Source organism: Camelus ferus, chromosome 23 (genome assembly GCF_009834535.1).
Source record: "Camelus ferus isolate YT-003-E chromosome 23, BCGSAC_Cfer_1.0, whole genome shotgun sequence".
In the NCBI taxonomy this organism is placed as follows: domain Eukaryota; kingdom Metazoa; phylum Chordata; class Mammalia; order Artiodactyla; family Camelidae; genus Camelus; species Camelus ferus.
In genome coordinates, this window is record NC_045718.1 from 12,807,860 (window position 1) to 12,822,688 (window position 14,829).

The window sequence follows — 14,829 nt, forward strand, 5'->3', positions numbered from 1 at the left end:
CACAGCCTTACGGTGTGGTCTCGCAGGAGGCCCGCTGCCCACGGGTTAGGTGTGACGGCTGAGTCAAGGCTCTGGGGCTGAGTGTGGCGCTTTGGACCCTTTGGAGGTTGTTTGTGTTTTAAATAGTCTAATTCAATTCCTTTTGTTTATTTAAAAACTATAGAGATTCACCCATTTCACTAACCTGTTTTGGAGAAGGAAGACGGTGATTGATTCCTCGGATGTGGTCCCTTCTCTCCTGTCCTCTTCGTGGGGCCTTTAGCTGGTTATTTTTTTACCACTGTGTCCAGAGTATCTCCTGTCCTGTACACTGCCTGAGTCTCACGTTTCCTTAGCGGGGTCAGTCGTTTCTTCTGCACAAGCCATTTTCCTCCTTGAACGAGAATAGAGTACCTGGCTTCCCAGCCAGGGTTTACCCACCCACCCGGCCTGATGAAACTGGAAGGGCCCTGCTCCCACCGCTAACCCTGCAGGCTGAGGTAGGGAGCCATTCTTGCGATGAATGAACATTTTCCACTCCTTTGAAGTTGCTTCACATTTTAGTTTTATCCTAGTAGAAGAAACCTCGCTTTCTGGCCCTAGGATACACACTTCCTTAAGCCTTGGAGTTGATGAGGAATCTGGGAGTTGGTGTCTGTTATTTGTGTTCTTTTGATCCTTTTTTGGTTCCAGGAGGCCCAAGGTTGAGTGACAGCCAAATCTGGTTGTTTCTAGTCCCTCTGTTCCCTCAAATAACCATGCTGTCTCATGAACCATTTATTGCCTCACGTGGGAAACTGGTCCCAGCTGATCCTTAACGTTAACCAGACTGTTCCCTTTGACAAGCAGGCGTGCTCCCTTCCTTGGCTGCCAGGTGATGATCCCTAGTCTTGGAGATTAAGTGGAACACTCTCTAATTTAATTTTAGGGGGGAAGGACACAGGTCAGTTATAACTCCCTGTTAAGTGGACAGACAAGAGAGGATGACACACTCTGACCAGATTGTGGGGTGGAGGAGATTTTTAAGAAGCAGTTATCTTGGAAATTTGAGGTGCTGGAGCCCGAAGGACAGCCTAGTCATTCACTCTGCCAGCTGCGATTTTCCAGGAAATAAGTTGCCTGTGATCAGTTACCATGTTTTCCAGAAGGTAAGCCTGTTTCCTTAAGCCAAGGAAGTGTGTATTCGAGAGAGCCCCCTGACTGCTGGTGGGTCGGCTCTGAAGAGTCAGGACAGGCTGTCTCCGTCCTCCTGGTGTCCTGGGATGAGCGGCTCACGTCCCTGTGCTTGCTGCTTTCCCTGGTCACCGGGGCTCTGAGGGGTAGAGAGAGCCTGTGTTACAGGGCTAATGAGCAGAGGAGATGGTGCCAGTAACCAGCCACCTTCTTCAGACGACGCCCCATCTTGAGCTGAGAAACGTGCTACTTGAAAGTGTGGAAGCATCTATGCTGTACAATATTCCAGCAGATGATTTGGTGCCCTTCGGTTTTTCTTAGAACGTTGAGATTTTGAGTTTTATCAGCAGGTTTGTAGGAATTTAGCCCTAGCTCAGTAAAGTGAAAATTAGTCCTTCTGATTTATTGGGGCATTCTTACTGCATTTTATGTACTAGGTGTCATATCAAGCATCTTACAATATTTAAAAAGACAGAAAAGTGTGTGAACTGCCAGGATCTCTTACATTAAAGCCTAGTGTTCTCTACCAGCTGCATCAGCTCTTGTTTGCCTGGCTTGTGAGAAGATCGTGACTTTTGAGGATGTCAGCTGTTCATTTTTGGTGTGTTTAGGCTCGGCTCTTCTTATACCTTAGAATGAAGTTATCCCTACCTTTTCTCTCTCTGAGTCGTCCTCGCGCCCAGGTGGCAGGCGGCGCAGCGCAGACTTCTTATATAGCAGATATAGACCCTAAGTGATTGTCTTCTTTGTTATTTCTTTTTGTCTCTTAGAAATGAAGATACTTTCTTCCATCATTTGGCCTTTACTTAGCCTTATCTGTCTTGCTCCTGCAGATACGTCACAGAAAATGCATTTTCTCTTTCCTCCCACCACCGCTACATTGAGCTGGGGAGGGGGAGTCGTCTCTCCCCCACTTCTCCTGGCGTCCGATGCCACCCACACAACTGTATTGGTTCCCCGTCTTAGGGGCCTAGAGAGGTGATCCTGCTGGCTGAAAGTCTGCTTTCTGGTTCTCATGGGCACTTTTCTGGCTCTCTTACAGTGTAGCGTAAGCACTGTCACCTGCGAAGGGAGCCCCTCAAGGATCCAGACGCACTCCTGGGCATGTGGCGGGCACTGAGCCGAGCGGAAGGCGGCCACGCTCGGAAAAAGGCCAGTGTTGGAGTTTTCTTTTTCCTTTCAGCCGTGGTTTTGTGGTGCTTACCAGCCCCCAGGAGAAAGGGGGCTTCTCCAGAGCGCTGCTCAGAACCCCCTCCTCCCAGAACAGTCCACTCACGTTCTTCCTCTGGTAGCTTCCCTAACTGTCAGCGCTGCCAAGTCTCATGTCCCTGGCAGACCCTTCAGACCAGTAGCTTGTGTTTCTGACCGTATCCTTTACCCTCCATGCTCTCCTTCGGATCTTCCCTTCTAAGCCACGTTTTGGAAGGATAATGTTTTTGCCTAGTGGGGTGAAAGGAGAGGGAGGGGAGCGAGGAAAACAGGAGAGGAGAGCAGGGACTAAGGCCAGAGAGTGAGTTAAGGAGAGAGGGCAAAAGATGTCTTAGAAAGGAGGTCGGGGGTACCTATTGGGATTGGATTAAAGGTGTAATGAAGAACCTAGGGTCAGGGTGAAAACCCAGATTAACAGACTAGGTCTGTCCTCATTCACCTTGGGAAAAGGAACTGGAAAAATTAAACTTCCCAACAAAAATGGCTTTAGAAAGCTAACTTCATTTAACACGCTTGGGACTCTCCCCTTCAGCTTAACTTTGTAGATTGAATATTAGTTTAGTCCTTTTCTAGCGAGATAAAATGAGACAACCGTGTACGTCTGTGTCTCTTGTAGTCTCCCTGCCTTAACTGTCCCAGAGTAAGTTACTCACCTGTTCTGGTAATGCTTTCTAAAGAAATCATGTTCATTTTTCAGCAAAACTGGAAATCCCCCAACACACACAAAAAGAAAAGTACATTTTTCTTTACAAATATACTTAGGTATATTTCTTTTAAACATATTGTATGATCTTTGTTAAGTGCATATCTGTAAATGGGCTTTTTACTACTTCACAGAGGTCATCGGTGGATGAGAGCAGCTGTGTTGATCAGATTTAACATAAGTCAGACACTTGAAGGCTTTTTCTGGCTTTTCAGTCTGTGTGTTAGCACAGAATTCACCATCAACACCGCAGCACCTCTGTCACTCCTTGTAAATGATTCTTCATGTAGCTTGGAAGTAAATTAAAATTAAAAATAAAACTAAATTCTATAGTTTGAAACTCTTCTGTGGTGACTGATATGCCTATATTTCTAGTGGGTGTGTAGTCTGGACAGAATAAACAGGTTAAATAGAGTTGTAGTTGGCATTTTCCCTCTTATACCCCCTATAACCTAGTGCAGATGAGTTCTTCTTCTTTGAATTTTCTGGGTTTCCAAACCAGAGTTGATCATGTCACTGTTTTCGAAACTCTGGGAGCCTATAGAAAAGGAAATCTGTTTATCCATTCTGTTTTAAAAATCTGTCTTTATGTTGGAGGGTGTAGCTCAAGTGGTAGAGTGCATGCTTAGCATACACAGGGTCCTGGGTTCAATCCTCAGTACCTCCTCTAAAAATAAATAAGTAAACCTAATTCCCACCCCCCGAATTTTTTTTTTTAATTTGTCTTCAGTTAGCAATGATGATATTCTTTGAAGATGTTCTTTCACATTAAAGCTTTTGAGCAGAGTCATATTATTGGAACCTTCTTTCCTACTTGGAAGAAATAAACTTGCAGAGAAAATCCATTCTGTAATGCTTGTCGTAGGCACAAATCCTGGGTTAACTTAGGTTCCTGAGCCCCACGTAGATCTGAATCTCCTGATGGTCTCTTGCTCTCCCCTTCCTTGGCAGTCTCGGGGATGTGTGCAGCGAAGTGATTGGGGGAAACTGGGGTGTGATCTTTGATAGGGTGCTGGACGGGATGAACTGAAAGGTTGTGTTAGAGCAAAGAGCCTCCCAGCTGTTGTGACCCTCACAGTCCTGCCCCACCCCGGCACTCATCTGGAAAAAATGTATTTGCGCTCAGCTTTTCTTGAAAAAGAGTAGACCTGAGGTTCTGCGTCTGGTGAGCAAGGACCCACGTGCAGAGTGCGCCTGGCCTTCGTGCCACAGTGACTCGCGATTTGTTAGGTTTTTTTTATTGTAAATGGGTTAGGTGGAATCAGATCAGTGTCTCACATCATACAAACAAAGAAACTCCAGGTGGATTAGGAGTCTAAATATTAAAAAAATGAAACTCTGTAAGTTTTAGAAGAAAGTATTGGTGAATTTTTCTTTATCCTTGGCATAAGAAAAGACTCTATGACTCAAAATCTAGAGGCAACAAAAGAAGATTGATAAATTTGACTGCATTAAAATTTTTAATTTGCATGACAAAAATACCACATAAAAAGTCAGGAGATAGCTGACAAAGAGGGAGAAATTTTTCATAGCATATACCACAGACAGAAAGATAATATCCTTAATATATAAAGAGCTCTTGAAAATTAAGAAACAAAGGACCAAAACCCCAATCGAAAAATGGGGGTGAGACATGGGCAGTTTACCCCTCCTACCAGAAAAAGACATTAAAACAGCACTCAAACACACACAAAAAAAGTCACTCATGGTTAGTCAAATACAAATTAACCAGCACTGAGATATCATTTCTCTTCTGTCAGACTGGAAAAGTGTTCAGTATGATAGCACATCCCGCTGGTGAGGCAGCGGGGGAACACTGTCAACGGCGCCCATGGGTGTGCAGCGGGACGGTCCCGCTGGAGGGAGAGGTGGCCACACCGGACCCTCTGCACACGTGCTTTCCGTCCAGCAGCCCCACTGCTAGGAGTCCCACCCTGAAGACATGCATTCAACAGTGTGAAAGTACTGTTTACTGCAGTATTGTTTCTGAAAGCGAAATTGTTGGAAGCAATCTAATTGCCATACATAGGAAAATGGTTGAAGAAAGGATGTATGTTCATACAGTGGTATACTGTGCAGCTGTGAAAACAGAATGAGGAATCCAGAGGAACTGATTTGAAATGACTTCCAGGATATCACGTTAACTGATAAAAAACAAATTGCGAAAGAATATAATACACTACTTTTCATGTAAGCAAGAGGATGTAAGAAAATGCCCGTGTGTCCATTCATTCACACAAAAGATCCAGGAAAGATAACCCAGAAACTGGTTGCCCACGTGGAGTGGGGGGAAGGGGCGGAAGGAAGTTAATAGGGATGAGGAGGGAGCAGTGCTTCTTGGAGTACGCCTTTTGTATACCTTCCTTTAACTCTGAGAATCATAGTTAAGTTCTACATACCCCCAGGTAAGTAAAATCAAACAATGCAGGGGGCCCCAGATGGGATATAATTAGTAACAAATGGTCCTAACTGTACTGCAGATGAATAATGTAACTGTTAGGTGTTGGAGGGGGAGAACTAACCTAATTTTGGAGAACAGTATTTTGACTCCATATTGTAAGACCCAAGTCAAAAGGAACTGTACACTAAAATTGTGCTCCAGTTAATATATCTGTTTGTCACAAGAGTGTGAGTTAATAGTTCTGTAATTAGTTTATTTGTATGCTAAGATTGAACAAATAAGTAAATTTATTGTAGATAATGAGAGCCAGGTTTATCGCTGTCAGAGAAAGAATTGCTAATAAGGAAAGGAGGAAAAGTGGAATGAACCTTGAGATCCTGGATTGGATTTGAGTTATCAGTAGATGGACGGATGGCTGGGCAGGCAAACGGACGGACAGATGTATGTGTAGGCATAGGTTAGTGTGCGTACATGTATTTCCTACTGCTGTTCTTGCGGGGGGCTAGGAACAGTGACACCCCAGTAGCAGTGAGCACACCTGGCGCCCAGATCTTGACCTCTAAGTAGCATTCTCCGCTAAAAACACCAGGACTCCTTGGAGGAAAAGTTGATTCCAGGGCTTAAGCAGAGAAAATGCAAGAGGAGCATAGAGTATCTTGTGATAACAGAAAAGAAGTGCTTGGGAAAGGGTTGGGGCACGTAGTAGTGTACAGAGCTCACGAGAAGGTGTGCTGATGGCCAGAGGGGACATCTGAGCAGTGGGATAAAGGATGTTAGGACTGGGTTAAAACCCATAGCGTAACGGCAATCAACACGGGTCCACGCTGGTCTAAAGAAAGAAAGGAGGGGGGCAGTTCCTCCTCACAGAAGAATTGCAAGGAATTAAGTGTGAACATAATGAAAGAAATACAAAAGCACCATTAGACAAACAACCCAGTAATAATTGTTGAGGACCCACAGATGGATGCTAAAATCAGTGAGTGAAAGTTTGAAGAGAAACAGGATATTAGCATAATCTCAAAGTATCTCTTCCAAGATTTTTATCATCTATAAAGGGTGAAACAATATCTTTACAGTGGAAACGCCCAGGAGATCCCACAGTACCAGGTGATGGTGGTTAGCATTACCAGTAATAAAATGTATCAACATTATGTGCTCTCTGACACGATTTACCAGGGACACATCCTCACTTCTCTGATATTCTTGCTAAAAACAGATAACTTCTGTCTAATCATGAGGAAACGTCAGTCATATGCACGTTGAGACATGTTCTACAAAATAACCGATCATTACTTATCAAACCTGACCTGGTCACAAAAGACAAGGAAAGAGTGAAGGATTGTCATGCATTGGAGGGAACTGCTTTTAAGTCTAAAAATTATTGCAAAATAAAACATTTAAAAAAATAGACATAGATCATTTTCGTTTTTAACCAGTTTTCTTGGATAAGCCTTGAACATGCAACATTGCGTGGAACAACTTTTTCCCGGTGTTCAGCTTTTCTGTTGCGTAAGTACGTGTCGGATGGCCATTGCAGTGGAGTCCCGTCATGGTGGTTAGAACTTGTCATGGAAAGTAACTGTAGTTACATAGATAGGAATGCCAAACAGTGTTCTCATGATAGACGATAAAAATAATTGCACAGTAACTGACATATATATATATATATTTTTAGTTACGGAATTTTCGGTTTTCTTGTGGTGAGAACTTTTAAGATTTATACCCTCAGCAACTTTCAAGTACGCAGCACAGTGTTGTTAACAGGAGTTGACCTGCTGTGCGTCACTTCCCTAGGGCTTATCTGTCTTACAACTGGAAGTTTATACCTCTTGACTCCCCTCACCCGTTTTGCCCACCCCCGCCATCTGCCTCTTCTGGCAGCCACCAGTCTGTTCTCTGCATCTGTGAGCTTGGTTTTGGGGGGGTTATCTCGTTTTGTTTGTTTTAAATTCCACACATAAGTGAGACCATACGGTATTTGTCTGACTTACTTCACTTAGCATAATGCCCTCAAGGTCTGTCCGTGGTGTGGTAAATGGCAAGACCTCATTCCTTTTTATGGCTGAATAATATTCTATTATGTGTGTGTATCTATACATACATACGTATACATATTCTTTATCCATTCATCCACTGATGGACAGTTGGGTTGTTTCTATATCTTGGCTGTTGTAAATAATGTTTCAGTGAACATTGAGGTACATACATCTTTTTGAGTTAATGTTTTCATTTTCTTTGGATGAATACCCAGAAGTAGACTTGCTGGATCATATGATAGTTACATTTTTGATTTTTTCAAAAACTTCCATGCTGTTTGCCACGGTGGCTGCACCGTTTTACGTTCCCACCAGCAGTGCACAGAGGTGCCCCTTCCTCCGAAGCCTTATCACACTTGTTACTGCTTATCTCTTTGATAATAGCCATTGTGAAAGGTGTAAGGTGGTATCTTACTGTGGTTTTGATTTCATTTCCCTGATGGTTAGTACTGTTGAGCACCTCTTCGTGCACTTGTTGGCCATCTCTATGTCTTCTTTAGAAAAGTATCTATTCCAGTCCTCAGCCCATTTTAAAATCACATTGTTTGTTATTGAATTTTGTGAATTCTTTATATATTTTGTACGTTAGGCCCTTAGCAGGTATATGATTTGCAGGTGTGTTCTCCTGTTCAGTAGGGTGCCTTTCTATTTGGTTGATGGTTCCCTTTGCCCTACTGAGTGTTTTAGTTTGACGTGGTCCTACTTGTTTTTGTTGCCTTTGCTCCTGGTGTCAGATCCAAAAATCATCACCAAGATCAGTTTCAAGGAACTTACTGCCTACAGTTTCTTCAAGGAGTTTTATGGTGTCAGGTCTTACATTCAGATCTTTAATCCATTTTAAGTTAATTCTTGTGCATGGTGTAAGATAGTGGTCCAGTTTCATTCTTTTGCATGTGGCTGTCCAGTTTTCAAGGCACCATTTATTGAAGAGTCTGTCCTTTCTCATTGTATATTCTTGGCTCCATTGCTGTAAATTAATTGCCCATATATTTGTGGACTTATTTAGGTTCTCTCCTGTTCCACTGATCTGTGTGTCTGTCTCTGTGCCGATACCATCCTGTTTGGGTTGCTATAGTTTTGTAATATAGTTTAAAACCAGGGCCCGTGATCCCTCCAGCTTTGTCATTTCTCAGGATTGTTTTGGCTGTTTGGGTCTTTTAGACCCAAATTTTAGAGTTGTTTGTTCTGTTTCTATGTAACAGAGCCATTGGATTTGGATAAGGATTGCAACACCAATTCCAGAGCCAGGTTTCTAACCCCCTAATCTGTCACCCCCAAATGGGAGTGGTGAGCCAGTTGTGACCCGTGCACCTACCACACCAAGCGGTTCTGAAAAGCTGCTGTTAATTCTGGAGGACAGAATGTGAGTCACATGTGAACATTTTGGGTTTCTATTTGCTGTATTAAAAAGGGGAGAAGAAACTGGTGACATTCATTTTTAATACTGTAGTCATGTAACCTATTGTATGCAATGTATTTCAATGTCTAACCAATATAAACTTTATTAAAATACTTTACATTATTTTGTTTTCATACTAAGTTTGCAGTCTGGTGTGCATTTTATACTGACAGCACACGTCAGTTCTCCCTGGCCACGTTTCAGGTGCTCAGTACACGCTCGTCGCTGTCGGCTACCACGTTGGACAGCACAGCCCTGGAATGCGAGGTGTGAAAATTAGGATGCGCTCTTGGTTTTACATTCTGCTTCTTCCTCTTTTCACGAATAAATATTTGATAGTTTATTCCTTTGCAAGTGTAATTTAGATGTAAAGTAAATCTTTTTTTTCTTGTAAAATACACTTACTATAAAATTGCTGTCTTAACCTTTTTTCTTTTTTTTTTTTGAAATACAGTCAGTTTACAAAGTTGGGTCGGTTTCTGGTGTGCAGCATCAGGTTTCAGTCATACATACATTCCTTTTCAGATTCTTTTTCGTTCTAGGCTACTTCGAGGTACTGACCATGTTCCCTGTGCGCGACAGCAGAAACTTGTTTTTCTGCCGTCTTTACCCCTGAGCTCACAGCGCAGCGGCACTAAACACGTTCGCACTGTCGCGCAGCCCTCACCACCCTCCCACCTCACCTTGTGGAACTGGAGCTCTGTGCCATTCCCGCCCCACCAGCGCCTGCGCGGGCCCTTACGCCCATTGTGCTTCTGTGCTGAGGGTGGACGCCTCCGAGTCCCCTCGTGTAAGTGGCTGTGTGCGGTCTTTGTCTTTTGGGGACTGGCTTATCCGCTGGGCAGGATGCCTCAGGGTTCATGCATTGTAGCCATTGTAGTGTATTGCGGAACCTCCTTCCTTTTAAATATTCCCTTGTACGTATACACCACATTTCGCTTATCCATTCGTCTTTGGTTGGCACTTGGGCCGCTTCCACACTTCAGCCGCGGTGAGTAATGCTGCTGTGAACGTGGCGCACAGCGATCCCTTCGAGGCCCTGCTTTCATTTCTTTTGGGTAAACCCAGAAGTGGAATCATGGTGATTCTGTTTTAAAGGCGCCACTGCACTGCTCTCCAAGTGGCTGTGCCATTTTACATTCTCCAGCAGTGCACACAGGTTCTCGTTTTCTCCACATTCTCTCCAGCGGTTTTCTGTTTTTTAGTAGAAGCCATCCTGATGGGTGTGAGGTAGTAGCTTAGATTCTACTTTCGTTTCCCAAACGATTGGGGATGTTCAGAATCTCTTCGTGTGCTTACTGGCCGTTTGTATGTCTTTGGGGAAGTGTCTTTTAAGTCTTACGCCCATTGAATTGGGTCATGTTGTTGTTGAGTGGTAGGTAGGGTCTCTTTATATAACTGGATGTTAATCCCTCATCAGGTATGATTGCAAGTTTTCTTCCATTCTGTGGGTAGCCGCTTCACTCTGCTGCTAGTGTCCTGTAAGCACATAAGCTTGAAATTTTTATGAAGTCCAATTTGTCCACTTTTCTTTTGCTACCTGTGTCTGTAGTGTCACATCCAAGAAATCATTGCCAAAGCTAGCGTTGTGAAGCTTTTGTCCTGTGTTTTCTTCCAAGTTGTTTCGTTTTAGGTCTTACATTTAGGTCCTTGATCCGTTTTGAGTTGATTTCTGTATGTGGTGTGAGGGTAGGGGTCCAGTGTAGTCGTTTTGCACACGGCTCTCCAGTTGTCCCAGCACCATCTGTTGAAAAGACTGTCCTTTCCCCGCTGCATGGTCTAGTCCATCATCTGTGTGACTGTCTTTCTGCCAATACCATGTTGTATTGATTACTGTAGATTTGTGGTAAGTTTTGGAATTGGGACGTGTGAGTCCTCTGATTCTGGTCTTTTTCAAGATGATTTTGGCTATTTGGGGTCCCTTGAGAGTCCACATGAATTTGAGGATGGGTTTTTCAATGAGTGCAAAAAAGACCATTGGGATTTTGATAGGGATTGCACTGAAGGATCTAAATTTTAATTTGGGAGAAATGATGAGTTGTCTGTAGCCTCCCAGTATGCAGTTTAAGATTGCTGCTTACATTGCTTGTTAGATACTGTTCACTTACAACAGTTATATTTTTAGGACTAAGCTGGCTAAGGCCAGATTTTCTTAGATTTGATCTTCTCTTATCTGGTGATGTGTATTTGGGCAACTTCTGAAATCTCACCTTTTAGCTTTTCTTTGGGGTATAGCTAGTCCTGGTTTTTTCAATTAGACACTAAATTTCTTGGTCTAAGAGGAGGATTTGCCACCTTGGAAGGAAAGGCAGCTGGAGGGTGCTGTGCAGTGGCTGCAGGGAGCGAGAGGTGCTGCTCCTCCCTTTGTGGGCAGCCGTCCCTGCAGGCCGCCCAGGCCCTCGCGCGTAGAGGACTCGTCCTCGCAGTGACCGGCACTCTCAGGGGCCACAAACCACGCTGCTTTCTGCAACCTTTCCTGTTGGTGTCGGGCTCAGAGCTCAGTAAATCGCTGTGGCTCTCCTGGGTGCTCGTGGACTCACAGTAAAACTTCCTCTTCCAGAATTTGGTGTTCACCTGGCAGAGCTGACCGTGGACCCCCAGGGGGCACTGGCAATCCGTCAGGTGAGTCCACACTGATTGGCGCCATTTATAAATAGCGGAGGGTTTTGTGCCAGATTCGGAGAAGCTGCAGTGGGTGGGGGCCGCGCGCGGTCTCTGCGTGAGGAGCCCCTTCTGCTGCGCCACTCGGCTGCTTCTCTTCGCAGCTGGCGTCGGTCATTCTGAAGCAGTACGTGGAGACTCACTGGTGCGCCCAGTCAGAGAAGTTCCGACCCCCGGAGACCACGGAAAGGGTAAGGGTAGTTACGTGGCTTATCTCCGTGGCGGCTGGAGGGGCCACCTTATGGGGCTGGGCTGTCAGCATCCTCAGACGGTGTGGAGCAGAGACGAGGCGGAGGGGCTGCGCGGCGGCTCGGAGGCTGGCTCGCTGCCGGAGCACCGGGCCGGCCTGCGTTCGGATTCCAGTTCTGCTGCCGAACCGCTGTGAGATACTGGGAAAATACATTAACTTTTAAGCTTCAGTTTCATCAGTATCTGTTCGAAGTTTCAATGAAGTAGTTTGTCCTGCGCCCAGGGCCGTGCAGCGCAGTGGCCCAGACACTGAGGCGTGCGGTCTGGGCGCTGCCGGCCCGCGGGGCTGTGTCTGTGCTCTTGTCGCTCTGCCACCGTGGGCCCTGAGTGCTGAAGTGTGGCTGGTGCCCGAGGACTGGAGGCTGTAGTCTGACCTGATTTTAATTCAACGTAGGTGGACAGTGTACGTTTAGAAGTTGTAGGTGAGTGCCTGGGCTGAACTATGTCCGGTCCCAGGGGACCTGCTGGTCACCGGGGCTCTGCTCATCACCCACAACCTGGTCTGACGGCAGTGGGGCTTTTCTCCTCTGCAGGCAAAAGCTGTCATCCGGGAGCTGCTGCCCAACGGGCTGAGAGAGTCGATAAGCAAGGTGCGCTCCAGCGCGGCCTACGCCGTGTCGGCCGTCGCCCACTGGGACTGGCCCGAGGCTTGGCCCCAGCTCTTCAGCCTGCTCATGGAGATGCTGGTGAGCGGAGACCTGAATGCGGTCCACGGAGCCATGCGCGTGCTGACAGGTACCAGGAGCCTCTCTCTGCCTTCGTGCTTGGCTCCCGAGTGACCAGAGTGCTTATTAAATGCTGCGGGCTGGAGTGGCTCTGAGCAGAACGAGTTGAGTTGTGCGGCTTTCCCGGGTGCCCCCTTCCTGGTTTGCACCCCGTGTCTGTCTGCCCATTTGGTCGCCCCTCCCCAGGGAAGGAGACCCTCCCACTCAGGACAGGGTTGTGGTGGTGGGGAGTAAAGCTCCCAAGTTCCTGTTCATACTCTGCCTTTACCTGCACCACCTTGCCGAGGCCCCTGAGCCCGAGTTCCCTTGCGTGTAGAGTTAAGTTTTGGGGAGTTTGAATGAGCTGATCTGTGTCAGGTCTGGCGCGGTGACTGGGAGCACACAGTGAGTTGTGGCCGTTGTGATCATCAGTGGTGTTACATATTACTTTTCTGTTTGGTTCAACCAAGGCAAAGTTAAGAATAGCCAAGTCAAGTTTTTACAGACGTATAAGAAAGAAGTTAGGTGGGGAGGGCATATCTCAAGTGGTAGAGTGCATGCTTAGCAAGCTGAGGTCTCAGGTTCAATCCCCAGCACCTCCTCTAAAAATACATAAATAAATAAATATACCTAATTACTTCCCCCCCCACAAAATAATTGTTTTCAAAGGTAAAAACAATGTCACTATAACCCTGACCTTCGTTTGCCAGCTTAGAAGATATGGAGTTTTAATTTCTTTCTGTTCTGAAACATGGGTGAAAGTGCTTGAACTTTCTTTAGTCCAGGGACATAGCGACTCTCCTCTAAGCTTGACTCACTTACCGCTCCCTCGCCAGACCTGGTCTGGAACACCATCGGCGAGGCTGAGTCTCCCAGTCTCTTGTGGGCTCTGCCCTGCACCATCTCCCAGGTGGAGCCACTGCTCTGCTCTGCCTTCCAGGAGCCCTCATGTGGACACTAGCTGTGGGGATCGATGTTTTGGAGGTTTACGTGGGTTGTGCAAGTCTCAGCCAGGCCTCACCTCTTTCTCTGTGATCTGCTACTGTGTTTGAATCTCAGTTTACTGAGCTCGGCGTCTGGGCCCAGTTGTGCCAGTCCATGTCATGTCCATGTAGATGACGCCGATTCTGTGTCCAGGAGCAAATCCTCCCTCTCCCATTGTTTCAGACCCCCTCTTCCCGTGCCCCAGCTGCGTGTATGAATGGCCCACTGTATTGGATTGATTTTCTGTGACAGGTGCCCAGGGCGTGGGGCAGACCCACCAGGAAGTTCACATATTCCTCGCTCGGGTTTTCACTTCCCTGCGGGTCTCCCTTGCCTGCCGTGTAGGACTGTCATTCAGGTGCCTCCGCACACCCTACCCACGGAACTAGCCTCCTAGGATCCTTTATCTACGACGTCGTTATGCCAAAGTAGCAGTTCCCAGATGCACTTCCTACTAAGGAAAGGAAGCCTGTTCCCTCCATCCTGCCAACACAAAGTTCACCTCTTTTTTAAACACCTGGAGAAGAAGTAGTTGTACATGATGCGTGTGGTCAGCTTGCTGAGGAGCCTTCCTTGTGCTTGACTAGGGAGGCCACTGGTCAGTGAGGTCCCTTTGTGTCAGCCACGGGAGAGCCGTGGGGAAGTGTGTGTCTTCAGGAACGGAGTCCGCAGACGTGGAGTGGCCAGCTCTGGCCTCCGATCCCAAATAGTGGCTCCACCCGTCCTCAGATGAGGGCGGGCCTACAGCAGTGGCTCCGGCACACGCAGCATGCGGGGCATCGGCACTGGTCAGGAGCCCAGGGGCGGACGGGTCCTCGTCAGGGGCCTGAAGGAGCTGTGCCAGCTCCCCTTTAACACGGCTTCTCGTGCGGCCTGTCCGTCCGTCCGTGGGAGCGGAGGCCGGTGGTGTGAAGGAGGTGCAGACGGAGCAGCGGGGGCTTGAAGCTTCCCGCCCACGAGCCACAGCTTTGTCTTTGGGGCTTGATGATGCAGGCGTCCCAGGCTTTTCCTGACTCAAGTGCCTTCAGAAGACGTGTTACGGACGTAAGCTTATAGAGTGTAGATAGAGTGAGACTGAGGAACGACCGTCAGAGTCCGAAACGCAGCTGATGGAGCAGCAGTTAGGTGAGCAGACACCGGGGCCCAAGGGCTGATGTCCCACACTTAGGAACACACGACCCAGTGTCCTTCTGCGGTCTCAGCGCCGTGTGAGGGTTCTGGGAGTGAAGGGGAAGCTAGGACCCGTGTGTGCCCCGCCTTCTTCAGGTCTCCTCGCACATCTAGGCTGCTCCTTGCTGCGTCCGTAGGAGAAATCCCTCCCTGTTCCTCTG

General features: G+C 46.8%; 1 protein-coding gene and 1 long non-coding RNA gene across 7 annotated transcripts in view; both read left to right on the forward strand.

Annotated features, from left to right (window-relative positions):
• The window catches only part of IPO9 (importin 9), a 42,419-nt gene that overhangs the window by 1,597 nt on the left and 25,993 nt on the right, over positions 1-14,829 (forward strand). For 3 of the 6 annotated variants that reach the window (XM_032466899.1, XM_032466897.1, XM_032466896.1), the window contains exons 2-4: positions 11,461-11,522; positions 11,666-11,752; positions 12,344-12,545. The exons of 1 other annotated variant lie outside the window; for it this stretch is intronic. In XM_032466899.1, the coding sequence (XP_032322790.1) occupies positions 11,461-11,522; positions 11,666-11,752; positions 12,344-12,545 (351 nt within the window). Of the gene's footprint in view, positions 1-2,225; positions 2,305-11,460; positions 11,523-11,665; positions 11,753-12,343; positions 12,546-14,829 lie in introns of those variants that run through there. 2 more of the 6 variants (XM_032466901.1, XM_032466900.1) reach the window with 2 other exon arrangements.
• On the forward strand, positions 8,705-9,567 carry LOC116659381. The gene is made up of 3 exons (XR_004314748.1): positions 8,705-8,864; positions 9,042-9,167; positions 9,426-9,567. It is a non-coding gene; the product is annotated as an uncharacterized LOC116659381 (long non-coding RNA).